Consider the following 16,693-nt stretch of genomic DNA (forward strand, 5'->3'; position numbering starts at 1 on the left):
TTCATACGGTTTATCATTCCACTGTGGATTACCCTTCTTCCTTACAAATTAAATAAGCTGCCTTATTTGCCATTGTATTGATTATCTTCCTCCTGGGCAGCAGTTTATGATAGACATCAATTTTCTTTTGTCTAGACTTAGAGTCTTAATGAAAGCAAAAAAGGTGTGTGTGTGTGTGTGTGTGTGTGTGTGTGTGTGTGTGTGTGTGTGTTGGGGTATATGTCTAAAAAGTAAATGTTAAAAAACAATTTAGGGATAAAATTAAGATTAAAATGAGATTTTATTATTTTGTTGTTCTAAACATAAAGCAAATTTTAATCAAAATTTACCACCAATGCTTTTCACTTTTTAGAAAGAACAAAGGCTATTTCTTTGTAATCATCTTACTAGTTTTTTCCAGGTTTAAGGCTATTCTTGCTTCTTTCAAGATTTCATGATTTCAAGATTTCATGATTCAAGATTTCATGAATCCCTGGATGGCTTAGAACTCATCTAGTAAAGGATGACCTTGAACATTTTTTTGTTCAAAAATTTTAAATTTCATTTATTTGTTTATTGTATGTATGAGTTGGTGCACATGTGGCAGGGCATGTGTGTTGAAGTCAGAGGATAACTTTCAGAAGCTGGTTCTCTCCTTCCACCATGTGGGACGAGGGATAAAAGGTTATCAGGCAGCAAGTGCCTTTACTCACTGGGCCTGCTACAAGGTCCATGACCTTGAACTTCTGACCAACCTGCCTCCACCTCCTGAGCACTTCAATTACAGGTGTGTACTACCATATTGTTTATATAGGGAAGGGATCAAATCCAGGGCTTCGTGCAAGCACTTTGTTAACTGAGCTGTATCCCCAGCTCCCAAAGCTGTTCTTTAATATCACTTATTTTGCCAATTTAGAATTTCTAGTCTAGAAAATTGCTGAGTAAGATACTTAAGATCACCAGTACTAAAGGGTGATCATGAGACTTACTGTGGTTCCTTCTCAACGCAGCCCTGGAGCATGGCAGAGACTACAGAAAGGGTGGGATGGAGATACACGCATACTTTTTCCTTTCTAGGAGCTGGTCAAACATGGCTGAACTAATCAATGATATAGTGACTTAACTCATGAAAAGCAAAACATTTCAAGTATCAACATGGATACTGAATTTTCTTATACTTAAGAAGGTGGTAATTTCGTGTAACTGCACAGCCAAGGCAAGGGGAGTGTGGGATTCTTTGAAGATTTTGAGCCCCTATTCTGAGCTCCCATGACATAGAAACACTAGTGGTCACTGCAGAAGGGGACCAGCTCTGCAGATCGGAAAAAGTCCCAATCCTGTGCCAACAGTCTGGTGGGTGACAGCAGCATTCTTCCCAGGATGCCTGGGTTATATGCATCAGCCTCCACAGGAATTCCAAAAAAAAATGAGCCAACAAGAAGGAGCCTGCCATGGGTAATAATGAGTCAAAGCGTCTTTGAACGTGAGGATTTTTAATGACTTTATTAAGAATTAAATTCACTTTAAAGGCTTTAACTGTCTTAATCAACATGAGACAATACATGTGCAAAAATGCCTACTGAACATGCTTTAAGAGGTATAACTGTGTTTGGAAATCCATGTAATATAGAAAGTAATTCGATATAAAAACCAAACAACCAGAGTGCAAAAACCCATAAGTTTTAATAAAAGCCTATTGCTGATTCTGGAGTGACGGTTGCATGCATGTCTCTAGTCATGTTGGACTTCTCCTTTAGCTTTGACTGGAGTAGTGTGTGTTCCACAACACCAATTTGAATGTCCATCTGAACAATCTCTTGCTTCAGTTTGGTTAAGCTCTGTTTTATCTTCACCAAAGGAGCTGCAGAATGAAAATAGTAAGGAATAAAAGTGTTCATTTGGTATATCAGTTTGCTAGAGAATTGTAAGACATTTTCCTCACTCTGTCTTAAGCCAGCAATAGGGTTAAAAACAGCCAACAACTCCCTGGCGTTCACAGTTTTGCAGTGGTATTTTAAATACCTGAGATGCTTAGGATGAGAAATGATGCAATATTTGATGTACTGAGACTGAATTTTCTAACTTTTCTAGGGTAAAAAGTGCTATATAGGTATTTAAGGATTTGTTCAACATAGTATTATGACCTAGTGTATTTGTAAGAATAGGGAACAGAATGATGAAAGGGAAGAAGGATACCTTTGAAATACAAATAAGGAGCCCACTGAAAACATGCTGCAAAAAAGCAACACCACCAGTTCTGTACACAAACCCATCAGAACTCCAGACAGCACTGACAGAAAAATGCTGAGGCAATGACCACCAGCATGCCAGAGCAAACAGCTCATGATGGAGGGTAATTACTGGGTGATTAATTCTTCTCCATTTGATCCTTGCCCAGTTAGATCTTCTGGGAAGGAGGGAAAAGCCCCAAGGTCATCATATCACTGCCCTGGAGTCATTTTGGAGAGTCTTAAGGTCCTTTTGTACACGAATGATGAAAACAGAATAATATATTTTAAAAATTGTCAGAACAAAGTGCATACTTAAATATTTCCTACTGTATCTTTGAATTATTAGTTTGGATTTTTAAAATATCAAGTATTGTTTAAAAAAAAAAACCTCTTTTCTCAGCTGATTTACAGTGAATACAGTATTCTGATGATCAGACATAATTTTTGTACCAGGTATCTCTCTTGAAACAACATACAATTTGCCTACTTGTTTATTATTTGTGTGTGTGTGTACATTTGAATGTGTGTGGGCACCTGTGCCATGGTGTGTATATGGAAGTCAGAGGATAACTTTCAGAAGTCTGTTCTCTCCACCCACTATGAGATCCAGGGATCGAACTCCAGTTCTCATGCTTCAGTGGCAAGCACCTCTACCTGCTGAACCATAGCATTGGCCCACCCATAGTTCATTTAAAAGCAGACTCCCTGTTGATTAACACAGAGGCTTCTGAAAGCGCTCAGTTTCCCTGGTTCATTTTCCCTCCTAGATGAACATGTACTTACTCCCATCAGTCATGCTGTTGACCTTTTCTTCCATTTCTTGCTTTACCTTTTCTAATTCTTCTGTTACCTTTTATTGGAAAAAAAAGTTTTCATGAGTGCTGAATTTTAATCAACCTTTGAAATCTTTTGAATGATGTATTGAGAAAAATCAATTTAGCTACCAGACATCCATATAAGGAAATAAAAGATTAAGAACATTTTGGACATATTTCAAAATAATAAGACAATGTATGCAAACACACAAAGCTTTTTATTTTCTGAGAAATGCTTATAAAATTCCACCACATTACTTGACATTAGCTTTATAGTCCTGTGACATAGAATAAAAATCAGGTTGCATTCAGCATTAAGTCTTCAAACTGTGCAATTAGTGTTAGCATTTACTGTGCCATTCTCTAACAGTAATTAGTTAATAAAATAATACTAAAACCCTAATTTGGCTCTCTAAAGGTTTTTTAAGGATCTTTCTTAATATTATACTTATTAGGAAACTATGTCACTATTTCTTCTCTAGAACAGTAAGAAAATGTGTACATCATTTGGCTATATAAAAAATGTTCTACGGCTTTTTCCAAACCAGGAACTCTGAACAGTGCTGCCATAATGTTCTAGATACACATGTGCTTGATGTCAAGGTTACACTACTACAGCCTCTACTGGCAAAATAATAAGCACACAGAATAATATAGGCAGAAAATATAATCTTTAAAAAACTGAAGTTTTTTCTACATAATCTAGAACTAAGCCATAATTACTGTAACTTAGTAAGCTTTATTTTTATCATGCTGGTGAGTAAAAATCTTCCCAGGGAATAAAGTGCTCGTCCAAGTAAAGCAAATTAATTTCTTTCAGGCACCTGAAACATTACAACTGGGGATAACTACCTACTCCAAAAGGACTAAATGGCTCCCTGGACACCCTTCAAGTGCTAATTTACCCAACATTAATAAGCACTTTACTTCTAAGGAATGTTTTATTTGCCTAGAAGCACCACAGGACTAGAGTCTCAATATTTCTGTTATGTTTAAATATTTTAAAATACTTATTTCTGAAGTAATATATATAAAAGAAGCTAAATTCTTTACTGTCAAAACAGTAAAGTTTGTGAAAATTACACTGGCTTATAACTAAGGATAGTCTTGGATTTTAGTCCCAAATTGGCTTCTGACCTTGTTGAAAGTCTTTTTATTTTTTTCAACCTCATCAGCTCTTCTGTGAAAAATGAGAAATGTATATCAGGTCTTACTTCTCTTGTAAGGTTATGAAAATAAATGCAATAATACCACAGATATTTTAGAAGCTCTCATTGTAAAAAGGTTATAAGTTATCTTAGTTATAGACAGGGCATACCTGATTAGAAATAACTAACAATAATCACTAATATAGACTTTACGTCTTGAATATTGTTAAAATTGGCTACATAGTCCTTGGATAGTGCTTTTCCTACTGTTCTTCTAGTAATTATGACTTTAAAGTAGACATTAAGGAAGGCTATCAACATGTTAATAATACGGGCAGGTTTTATGTTGAATTTAACACAGAAACTTTAGGCATCTTAAGGAAACAGAAAAAGATAATTGTCAGTCATTAAGGAATTTCTCCCAAAATGATGATTTGAAGCTGCAGGTGGTGGGGGGGCACATTATTGAAAAGTGATATTCAGTCATCCAGAGGATCTGCCAGGCTGGGTTCCCACTGACAGGTGAACAGCACTGCAGAGTGCTGGTGTGTACCTCAGACAGGAGTCTGGTCCTTTCTGTTACTCCACTGTTCCTCTCTTGGTAGCGCTCCCTTGCCTGAGGGAGAAAATACTGTTTAATGACAAATCCCAAACAGAAGCAGATTACTTAAATATGACTTCTTTTTGTTTGCAATTTCTGCATAGCATTTTATGAACACCCTGGTTTGTGAACACATTTATGAAACTGACATTTAACTGTAGCTATTTCATGCCCCTATTAATAGGCAGCATGTATTTAACTAAAGCACTATAGAATGATGAACTACTGTAACCTTTACATACCAGCTGTGGAACTAGCATGGGCACAGTACACAATAAAAACTGTCCTCTGCCATTTCTAAATGCTTTAGGAGAGTGACTCTTGGTCAATCTAATTTGCATGCGAAGAAGAGAAAATTAGTTCTAAAAAGAAAAAAAAATCCATCAAAGTAAAGCATCAAGCTCAGCAATTAATAAGGATTAATAAAGTGTATAATAGTGCAGCCAACTAGATTAGTTCTCGGAAACTAATCTAACAATCAATTACTCAATATTAATGGCAGATACACGATGGCTTTAATTAGAGATTTTAGAGCATTTTAAGGTAAAAAAATGTTCACGAATACATGTGTATATGAGGAAATGATGAATTCAACAAAAATATAATATAAAGTGAAAATTACTTTCTATTTAGTAATTGAAAAATTCTCAAAATACAAGTTATCTCAAATTTATTTTCACTTTCTTTCTGCAAGTATTCCTTAAAAATTTTATTATTCGCTGATGATTTCATACATTATTTTGATCATTTTCACCCCTCATTGGCCTCTCCCAACCCCACTTCTGCTGAACTTTTTACTTATAAGTATTTTTATTAATCATTTTTAATATCAGAAAATCGAGGGTATAAATCCCACCCTGTCATTTCACAGTTCTTAAATAAACAGTGCTCTGACAAGTTTAGGGATAAGGGTTATGAATTGGAATAAATCTCTATAAATCACTTTTGAATTACCTCACTCAGTTGGGCTCGGGCTGCACGGTATTCTTGAACTAAGTGCTCAAGCTGATTGTTGATGTATTTTTCTCGGCTGCCAATCTTTTCCAGAGTCCTATTAATTTCATTATGGCGCTTGTCCAAAAAAGCCTAGAAATCCCATGGAATTTTAGTAGATAAAAGAACAAATATACTTTTCAAAACTGGTAAAAAATGAGTTAAATATTCTTTAGTCCCCCTCCACAAATATACAATCCACTCCACATGTACAAAAGAAGACAGTTTGAAATTTTGATAGTAAACAAAGTTTATGATGAGAAATACTTTAGTTACACTGCAATTTTTTTTTTTTTAAAGTCCGATATGGTGGTACAGTACTGTAATGCAAACATTGAAGAGGCTCAAGCAAGAGAACTCAAGTGCATTCTCCAGCCCAGCCTGGGTTACTCAGGCAACCCTGTCTTCAGAAGAGTAGAACCTGATAGGGTTAGTCAGCTTTTGCCCTTCTGTAAACTTAGGTATCTAAATTTTATGCCATTGTGATTAGTTTTATATAAATATATATTTCAAAGTCAAAGTAGGTAGGGAGCTTGTGACTTTATTAAATCATAATTCAAAGATAACTGGAATATTACAGTTAGAAGTGGATTCCTAAACCCTGAGCTCTATCTAGCCTGGTAACTATAACTTTGCACTTGAACAGCTTCTTTGTAGCATTCTCCAAAAGACTGCATTTTTCTGTCATGGCAGCCGGCCTGGGAGAGCTTACAAGTTCTAGGCATTATCATGCTGGAGTTCTCTCACCCTTGGAATTCAGGAGAAGGTGCTGAAATGTTTCTAAAACATCTATTAGATGATGTGTAGAATATTATATCCATGTAGTGTATCCAAAATGTGAATGGATTATAGGTGTGCACCCCTCATGCCTGATCATAAATAGCTTTTATATGAGTTAGCTTTCATTAATTAAAGTATTAGGCTGTGGAAATGTAATGTGAGATATTTAGTTAATAAACTCCTGAAGGGTGAGGATTGCATCTTTTTCCTCTCATGCTCCCCCTCAATGGGTGCAGCACAGATGAGGAGGTCCTGTTGATTCCTCTGAAATACTTCACGTACCTTTGTCTCCTTTAGAGCCGACTCAATTCCACTTTTGTGCTGGTGCATTTGATCAACATGGCTTCTCCAATCCTATTGGCATGAGAGCACATAGGAACAAAGTGAAAATACTACATTTCCTTCTATTTATTGTGAAGTTGTATCCTTTATCTGTTAATTCTGGTTGCTGTCATATTTTAGGTGGGAAAGTCCTATATATAGCTTGCAATCAGAGTATAAAGAAATATGTGTAGGGCACTTAAGGATAAAGGTTCTAAGTAAATGTAAATTATTTTTATGTGTTCACAGCGTGATATCTGATAATCTGAATACAAATTATTCCTGTACTGCTGGCGGTTAATATTTATGACTACCCATCAAAATGAAAAAAAAATCTAATTATTAGAAAAGAAATTTGCTTAAGCAGTAAAAATTATGTTTTCCAAAAGCAACTCTCAGCTTTTAACTCAAATATCATATATCAAAGATTAGTTTATCTCTTGAAAATTAAAATGGGGTTTTCTTCTTTAGAAAGATTTCTGAATCTCTTCCTTAATAAAGGAAGTCTATAATGGTTATTAGAGTTCATATATTTTGAAATACTGTCCAGTGATAGCAGATTGATTTTAAGCCAATATCAACAGTTTAATTCCCTATAAGGTATACTAAAAATATCTGCATTTACATTATTACCAGTAAATACTTTTCAAGATACAAAACTATCAATCATAAGAGAAAAATATTAAAGTAATTAAAGTAAGAGGAGGAAGCTCTTCTCAGTCCCACAGAATGGTTTGCATAACCTGATGGTCCACCTTGCTCCATGCACACTATTTTCTGAAGAAAAGAATTTTTTGTGAGTAGTCTATGCTATCTGCTTTGAAGCATGTCAGTTCAAACAGGGTTAAAAAAAAGTCTGGGTACTTCAAACATACCAAACAAAAACTATAATATGTTGATGCTGCAAAGAATCTCAAAAGGCATCTAATCTCACTATCATCATCCCACTGAAAAGTAAGCAGAGGACTGTTGAGAGAAGAGGGCATACCAAGGCCACGCAGGCAGTGCTGTAAATTCCCACTCAACACATACTATCAGAGGTAAGGAAAGGGCATTTGTCTGTTTGATACTAGTAAGGGTGGCAAAGCATAGGACAAACCCACACTTCCTTTTCTGGATTTTTCTGTGTCATGAACAAAACTTATATTAAAATGTACAAGATGGGAAGGACCTTAGAGTTCATTTCCTTACCTGTTTAACCATTAGCTAGTTCAACATTTTCAGTTTACTGCTGAAGGACCTGTTCATCACCTGAGACTCGGACTGTACAGATTTGGCAAAGGAACAAGGCCCTTCCCAATGAGCCAGGCAATACTGGAAACTCAGTGGAGAAGCAACTGGCTAGCCATTTATTTTTTTTTAAATATTTTATGTACTATTTTTATTTTATGTTTATGAGTGTATTGCCTGCATGTATGTAAGTGCACCCATGTCATGTGATTCCTGCGGAGGTCAGAAGAGGACATTGGATCCCCTGGAACTGGAGTTACAGATGGTTGTTAGCCACCATGTGGGTGCTGGGAATCCCAGGTCCTCTGCAAGAGCTGCCAGCGCTCTTAACCACTGAGCCATCTCTCCAGCCCCCTGGCTGGCCATTTATAACTGGACCAAATATGGTTAAGCCTCAAAGTGGAAACTTATTTCACCTAAGTAAAAACATCTTTATGGAAAAAAATGAAGCTAGTAAGTATCATTATTAATTAAAAATTATTCATCTATCCTGGTTCCAAAAAGAACTTTAGAAGGCTTAAGATACACCAAGGTAAGTGTTTATGTATCTTTTCTGTCAGCCGGTTTCTGTCTTTGCCTGCTACTCTTTAAATAAATGTATATAGAAACACACATACATATAAAAAATGGTTTTATATATCACACATATGGTCTTCATTTGTAATAACTGAAGTATTTAAAATAGCTTGTGGTCACCTTTCTCTACCCATTATTATATATAAATATATTTTTGCATGCATTGACATTCAATATATTTCAAGAGAAGCAACCATGCCTGGCTCATCTATATATATCTAAGATAACTTACATTGATATGAAACTCCACAGAGGATATAAATTTCTATGGAACATTAAAGCATGAGTAAAATCTCAATAAAAGAGAAGGGAGAGGCATTTTAGGTTGAAAGAGCAACACACACAAGGAAAACACATAAGGAACATGTTAGCCTAGGTTGGCTCAAGTACGAAACACAAAGTTCTGGGGTGGGAGGTAGAAAGGGCAGATCACAAAGAAATAAACTGGAAAGGTAGATTAAATTGTATCAGGGTTTTCTATATAACAACTGAGGACTGTGGATTTTTATCATGTGGTTATTAGCATGATATTTAATGTTTTGGTTTGAGTTTTAAAGTGAAGTCTGTATTTAGAAAATAGTAATGGATTGAAGGAACCAATAGAAAAACAGAGACCGAAGACAGGCAGGAGACTAGAGAGGAGGCTGTGCAGTGGTCCACCTCACATAGAGCAGCAGGATTAAAATCAGAATAGTGCTTATAAAAACAGAAGGGAAGGATGCATCCAAAGGACACTGTACAGATACAGCTAGTGGGACATTTTCACAAGAAGCCTGAGTATGGGGAGGGTGAAGTGGAGGTGGGAAGGAGAAAGACCCATCTTTAAGGTTTCTAGACTGACAAATGGTTAGTAATAGAGTGTACCAAGAACAGGACAGACTTCAGGGAAGACAGAGACACCAAGGGATTTAGTTTAACAATTATTAAATTCATCTTTTTTTTAGGCAATTAAAGTAGAAAGCTAGCCATAATTCAGAATGATCTTTCAGATAATTCTGAATATTTAGCTTATAAAAATCTTCTTGGATGCATTTTGTGATACTTTTGAAAAATAAAATCAAACAAACTTTAGAAGTGTTCTTATCCTTTAATTCAGAAATTTTACATCCAGAAATTACCCCTACCCCAAAGTGTAAATACATGTAGATTAATGTCCAAGGGTTTTTTTGGTTAAAGTAAAACACAGTAAAAAATTATCAATTTTTAATTTTTCATTCTACTATTTAAAAGAATGCATAGAGCATACCATTCTTACAAACCTCAAAACCAAGCAAAATTCAATAATATATTGTTTACAGAGCATAAAAGCACTCAGGAAAAAGAAAAGAAGCTAATGACCATACCCAGACTTGAAGATCGTGGTTACTGTAGGTGGGGAACTTCAAGGGTGCTGAAACCACAGTTCAGGAACTAGGCTTGTTTTATCATTGAGATTTGAAACAATGTATCACACATCATATACTATATATTAATATTATATGCTAAATGCTAAATTCATATCCCTAAAATATTTAATAATCAGCAAACGTATATGCTCAACAGCATATAGGTAAGTAGAAAATGTAGTCTCAAAAGGCCAGGTGTTTAATTTTATAAAAGTTAGTATTATGTAGCTTGGGTGTGATGGTGCACCTTTAATCCTAGCACTCAAGAGGCAGAGGCAGGGGGAATCTCTGTGAATTCAAGGTCAGTCTGGTCTACATAGAAGTCCCAGGCCAGTCAGAGTTACTTAGCGAGACCAAAAGCTAGTATTATTATATGTGTTAAGATGTGTATGTTATGGATGTTCATATATTCTTGTATATTAACACATGGATTTGAATATAGAATGCTTTTACATTTCATTTTTACCCTTTAATTCTTTCTAAATTTCTGACAAAAGAGAATTTCGTCACATTAATTATAGAGGGAAAGACAAAGAAAAGAATCTCATAGATGCCCAAGAAGTTCTTGAGAAGGTTTTAATATAGTTATAGTGGGAAATAAGTATGATTATAAATGTGACATTTTAAAACATGAATGTGAAAAGGCAAAAAACATAGCTTTTGAGAAACTACATCTGTAACTGTTAAAAGCTTTACAAAGATTTGTGGTAAGAATGGAAAAGTGATGGGTTTTAATGATATATAAGGACTTGAAACCTACCTGGATTCTGGAAATAAGTAACATTAAAGGGAACTACTCAACAGTGCTAGTAATTCTAACATTAGTGGAGGCTGCATTAGACTACAATGAACTTTTATGTAACTTCACATATTTGAAATACAAAGGTTTGGAGAGATAAGTAGACACTGCCATCCCTTCTGATCCATTTCGGCCTTTCCTAGTGAGCCTTATGAGATGCTAGCTGGCAATTGGAGGAGTGTACTTCCCTGCTCCAGGGATGCTGGTCTTGGTGGTGTGCCTATTTTTTTTGTCAGTGGAATGATGGTGATCTGTGCAGAAGCTGGATGAAGCATCCATCTCTCAGTTCTCTTGTCCTTTCAGCCAAGATAAGCTTGCCTTACTTGGGAGCTTTTCAGATTGTATCTGGGAGTGAGAAACATGGGGGCCAGATTGAATTAAGCTGCAGCTGAACATACATAAGCAACAATTATCCTAGTGACGATAATGTGCTTCTGTTATTGTAAGCCACTGAGGTTTGGGGTTGTTTGTTATACAGAAGAAACAATGGTAATATACATATTTTATGGTGAGAAAAAGTAGGAATCAGGCTACATGAGCTTTACAGTGTCATGTCTGGAAAATGGAAAGCACTTACAAACCTGTGGATTTTCATACATCATATAATGATTTTCTTTGTGATAAAACAGACTACCAAGGCTCCTTTTTGTTATGCATCACATGAGACCATGTGTACCACTGGGGTCACCTGTTCCAAAGTGCTCTAAGGAGTGTTCGTTAGGCATTTCTCCTGTTTGTTGAAGATTAGTGTTTCACATAAATTTTGTAAATTTTCTCTCTCAATGGAATTGATAACAGTAATAATACAGCATGGTACTTTCTTGGACCTTTTCTTTTTTGCAGTGCTAGCAACTGAACCCTGGGCCTTATGCATGTTAAGAACTCTACCACTGATCTACATTCCCAGTTCCTTAGACTTTCTATTTCAAACTCCTGTTATACAGAATCTCACATATAACTCTATCACTTATGAGGTGAGGGTAAATAGCAAAGACATCGTAACCATAATCTCCCTCAGTACTCTGAATTCTTTAAATTATAGCATATTTCTCCTCTTTTCAGAAAATGAAGAATTGTGATGAAGTATCTATAGATGTTGATTCACAGTGCAGCATAAAATCAAAATGTATGAGATCTGGTTGCAGCTGTTAAGGTGACTGCCAAGGCTATATGGTTCTCTGAGTTGTACTTCAGCAGAACACCACCTGACTGGCTTCTTATGCATATGTAGATTCCTTTTTTTTTTTTTTTTCATGTCCAACTCAATGATTAAAAGCTTCTCTCTGAAACTACTAGGGAAGAGATTAAATCATGAATCATGAATTAGGGTTATGTATCTATATGCAAGTTTCATTAGCTTATAACTTGTAAAATGTCAAACTCTTCTTTTTGTTTTCTTAAATCAAGCTAGAGCTCCTGTATATGTAGAGAGGCACAGTGCTAAAGGAGTGTTGAAAGAAAAAAAACTGAAGAAGGGACCTTCCTGTACACTGGGATGTATTTCTTAGGCTTAGGGGAAAAAGTCCATGGCAGAACACGGTGATCCTAGAAGTTCACAGGGTCTACTGGAACCTTTTGCATCTTTCCTCACAGAGCCTGTTCCAAAGGCTCTGGCCAATCGTGAATCAGTTTGCGCTTTCCAATGTCATCTCTGTTCTACCATCTAGCCTCTCTTTCCCTTCCATTCTCACAACCTCTTCCTCAATTCCATTATGAATGATTACCAATAAAATTTTAATTCATTGCTATTTTACAGTTGTATTTTAGTGAATATAAAAGTATTTGTCAGGGCTTTTATAGGTTCTATTTAAGTCAGCTGAGTCCATATTTCTCATTAGAACTTTGTTTCAATTCAGAATTCACTTTCTCTAGAAATTCTCATGGCCATTTTAATGTATAAAGGAAGAGATCCTGTACCTCCATTTCTCAGAAGCTGAGGCTGTTTGATTTTCACAGTCATTGACTGAATAGGAAACCAAGCCTCATTTCTCTCCTTTGCAGATTTTCCATTACGTCAAGCAGTCTCTCTCATTTTCTTACCTTGTCTCCCAGTTTCAATAAGCACAGAGATTCTGATAACTCCCAATTCAAAGTCTGTACATTGAATAAAATTATTTTCTTGTTTGTTTTGCTAAAATATAGACACGGGTAGTCTTGCTGTTTCTAATCTGTTACAGCTGAGTAAATTAGATAACCCTTGCTAGGACTATCTCTAAAACAAAATATACAAGTTCCAATGGAACTTGCCTAAAAATAAATGAGCTTTAGCACAGTACATATGTGCGTATACTTTTAACACATACATATTAATTTATATATTAATGGCTGCAAAATAATTGATAATGTATATATTAACTACTATAAAAATGAATTTAAAATGTTCTTAGGGCCGGGTGAGGTGGTGCACATCTTTAATCCCAGCACTCCAGAGGCAGAGGTGGGTAGGTCTCTGTGAGATTGAGGCCAGCCTGGTCTATAGTAATGAGCTGTAGACCAGCTGAGGCTACAGGGAGACCCTGTCTAAAAAATGTTCTTAGGATTAAAAAATGTATACACTGTATATGTATGTGTATGCATACATACATACATGTGTACATATATGTATGTATGCATTTTGGGTACTCAGAATCCTTTCCACTCCCATATGTGAAGAACTGTGTCTTCACAGTCATATCCATCCTTGGATATTTTTAAATCTGATAAAGACAACTACAATGTTAACATTCATTGATGTTTACTATATGTTAAGTTATGCTAGAGCACTACTGATATCTCATTACCTATAATTCGTTTAAAAATTCTATTAAAATTAAAAAATTAAGATAGCTATTTTTAAGCAGAAGGCCCAAGCGACACAGGTGAATCAATAGAAGAGTACACACTTGCAAGGCCTATAATAATTCTTCTGATGAAATGTAATAAAATATAACTAAAATTTTAAGAAGAAAATGGGTAAGGTCAATGTTCATCTTGTTTGTGGCATAATTTGGATCCAAATATCCTCCAACAGCTCAGGAGGCACCAGTGGGACATGGTAGAAACTTTAAATGAGGCATGATGGGAGATCTTTGACCTTGGGAGCAGAATCTTGAAAAAAAGAACAGTGGGATCTCAGTCTCCTCTTTTCTGTCTCTCCCACATTCCCACCATGAGGTGAGCTGCTGTGGTCTACTGCAGATGAACAGTCTAGATCACCCTGCTAGAACTAGCTCTAAAGCAAAAATGAACCTTGACGTGCCACCTTGCCACAGACTCAAAAGCAATGGCACTGACTGTCCTAAATGAACCTTTCTCCTCATGAGTTCATTATCACGCTTCTGTTACTATAACATAAATTTCACATATTTTTAATATTTGAAAATTTATGAGATAATTTATATATTGACTGTTGTAAAAATTAATTTAAAATGTTTTTAGAATAAACAAATATAATTAAAATATTCTCAGTAGAAAATATCCAGACCCCGATGGCTTGATCAGTGAATTTTCCAAAACATTTAAAGAGGAAATGACAATCAGAGAATAGAATGGAGAGAGAGAGAGAGAGAGAGAGAGAGAGAGAGAGAGAGAGGACTGAGTCCCACTTGTTTTATGAGGCCTATAGAGCATTATAGCCAAACTTGATAAAGGTACTACCTAAAATCAAAAACAAGAGAAAAAAAATCATAGACAAATAAATTTTATAAAATAGATGCAAGAATTCTAGACAAAATATTAGCAAATTGAATATGAAAAGAGGATAAGTTATCATGATCAAGTTGAAGTTGTATTTATTTCAAAATGCAAGTATTTGTAATGGTCAATACTTTAAAAAAAACAGAGCCTCTAGACAGGCTGACTAGACTCCATCAGATGAACTTGCACTGAGGAATATATCTGGGTACAAATGCTTAACCAGATAGGTTTTAACATATATGACAGAATGCATGAAATCTAGTGTGTTGGGGGGGGTTACTAAAGAGAATGTGGATGGGGGAGGGGGTCTAAATTTGATTAAGAGTTATTGTATGAAATGCAAAAAAACTCAATAAAATATTTAAGAAAAAAACAAAACAAAATAAAACAAAGAGTGCCATCTTTACTTTTTGAGTGACAGCAAGTTAATGAGATGTGCTTGGCATGCTTCCCTCCACAAATGGACCCAAACCCAGAAAAATAACTGCTATTCTACTGGAACATTTGAGGAAGTCTTCTGGAGTGCAGTTGGGGTGTGGCAGAGATGCCAGATGGCCTTACAAGAAAGAAACAAAGTGCACATTAGCTGTTCCATCACCCCATCTATTTAAACCTGGGATCAAGAAGGACTTCAACAACAACAATAAACTTGTTTAAAATGCAATCAAGAAAGCAAATGAATTCTGAATAGGTAAACATAATAATACATTTATAATTAAGAAAGCAAATGCCTACAATTAAATTCACACAAAAAAAGCAGAAAAGAACGCACACACATACACGCACACACATGGAAAGATATCCTGTGTTCATAGATTAAAAGAACTGATATGGTCAAGAGAGAGAGGAGAGATAAATAATGCCTCAATAGTGTAAAAAACCAGAGGGAATAATATTATTCCAAAAAACCTACTGACAAATTATACAAAAATCTACTGACAAAATACAGTATCTCTACATGAGTCTGTCTATAGCTGAAGGCTACATAACAGGAAATAGTGCCAAACAGGAGAAACCTTCCTTTGAATTGTTGGCCAGGATAGTCCAAGAGATTCCCCAAATTACACAGGCTATTGCTACAGCTCTTGATTGCCTCCTAGAACTTGAAGGTAAGATCCTATTGCTGAAGACAGGACATACTTTGGACACAGGATTTAGAACAATGGGCCTGGAAGACACCTCCCCTGAAGTCTAGCTCTCTTAGATTTGTAGAGCTCTATGCAAGCTGGTAAGGGAGAACATCAATTGATGGTCCAATCCCAGCTTTAAGGCCTAATAACCACATCGATTATTGGCATAACAAACAACATGGATGCAGTAGTGGAAATCAACAGCTACCTAATTGGACTTAAAGCCCACCCAATGAGAGGAAACTCGTGTGTGGTACTATAAGCCTAGCCAAATACACATGGCTGAAGAGGTCATAGATCGTAGAAAAAACCACAAGACTATCACATCCCTAGACAAATGTAATTTATTACTATTACAAAATATGGGTCCTTAAATTTAAGGACAAGTATCCCAGACACCACTCATCAAAGATCTTCTTTTGCAACAGATGGAGACTATTACAGAGTTCCACAACTGGTCACACATAGAGATTGGCTGTGAATTGCCCAAGCCTAAGGTTACAATACAACCTCTACAAAAGGTCACAGATCATAGAATAAGGCGTAAAGAGGGTACTAATGCACTTCGCAATTCTCTTCAATGAAGCTCCCTCAAGCAACAAGGACCAGGAACACAAAAGATCACAAGTGGCCAAAGTGTGGAGAGTAAGATTCTGCAAAGTGTAGGTCCTTGGACAGGACTGTTATATTAAACTACGCCCACCCAGGGCTCAGGGACCACTGCAAAAGAGGGTGTGGGGAGATTGTAAGAACCAGGGAGGAGGTACACAACCATATGGAAATAGAGTCCTACAGGTTCCTGGGACCTTGCTCATATGAACCTACAGCAATGGTATCAGCATGCACAGGACCTATGCAAATTCAAGCAGACAAAACCCTAGCACAGAATTGGGGAAACAGGCAACAAGTTCCCTCTTAGTGGAAGAATTACTGGCAGCTAATTACTACTGGGTGAGGAAGAGCTGATATTCTGAAAAGGAGGACTCTAGATAGGCTGACCAGATCCCAGTGGATGAACCTGTACTGAGGA

The 16,693-nt window shown here is 36.1% G+C and overlaps 1 protein-coding gene across 1 annotated transcript in view; it reads right to left on the minus strand.

Moving 5' to 3' along the window:
* Positions 1–1,455: 1,455 nt before the first annotated feature.
* Ift57 (intraflagellar transport 57) overlaps positions 1,456–16,693 on the minus strand; it is a 61,714-nt gene continuing 46,476 nt past the window's right edge. The window contains exons 7-11 of the mRNA XM_008841424.3: positions 6,830–6,901; positions 5,729–5,860; positions 4,727–4,789; positions 2,994–3,060; positions 1,456–1,840 (exon numbers count right to left, since the gene is read on the minus strand). Coding sequence (XP_008839646.1) covers positions 1,662–1,840; positions 2,994–3,060; positions 4,727–4,789; positions 5,729–5,860; positions 6,830–6,901 — 513 coding nt within the window. The 3' untranslated portion in view covers positions 1,456–1,661. The remainder of the gene's footprint in view (positions 1,841–2,993; positions 3,061–4,726; positions 4,790–5,728; positions 5,861–6,829; positions 6,902–16,693) is intronic.

The sequence above is a fragment of the Nannospalax galili genome, unplaced genomic scaffold (assembly GCF_000622305.1).
Source record: "Nannospalax galili isolate Female #2095 unplaced genomic scaffold, S.galili_v1.0 scaffold261, whole genome shotgun sequence".
Classification (NCBI taxonomy): domain Eukaryota; kingdom Metazoa; phylum Chordata; class Mammalia; order Rodentia; family Spalacidae; genus Nannospalax; species Nannospalax galili.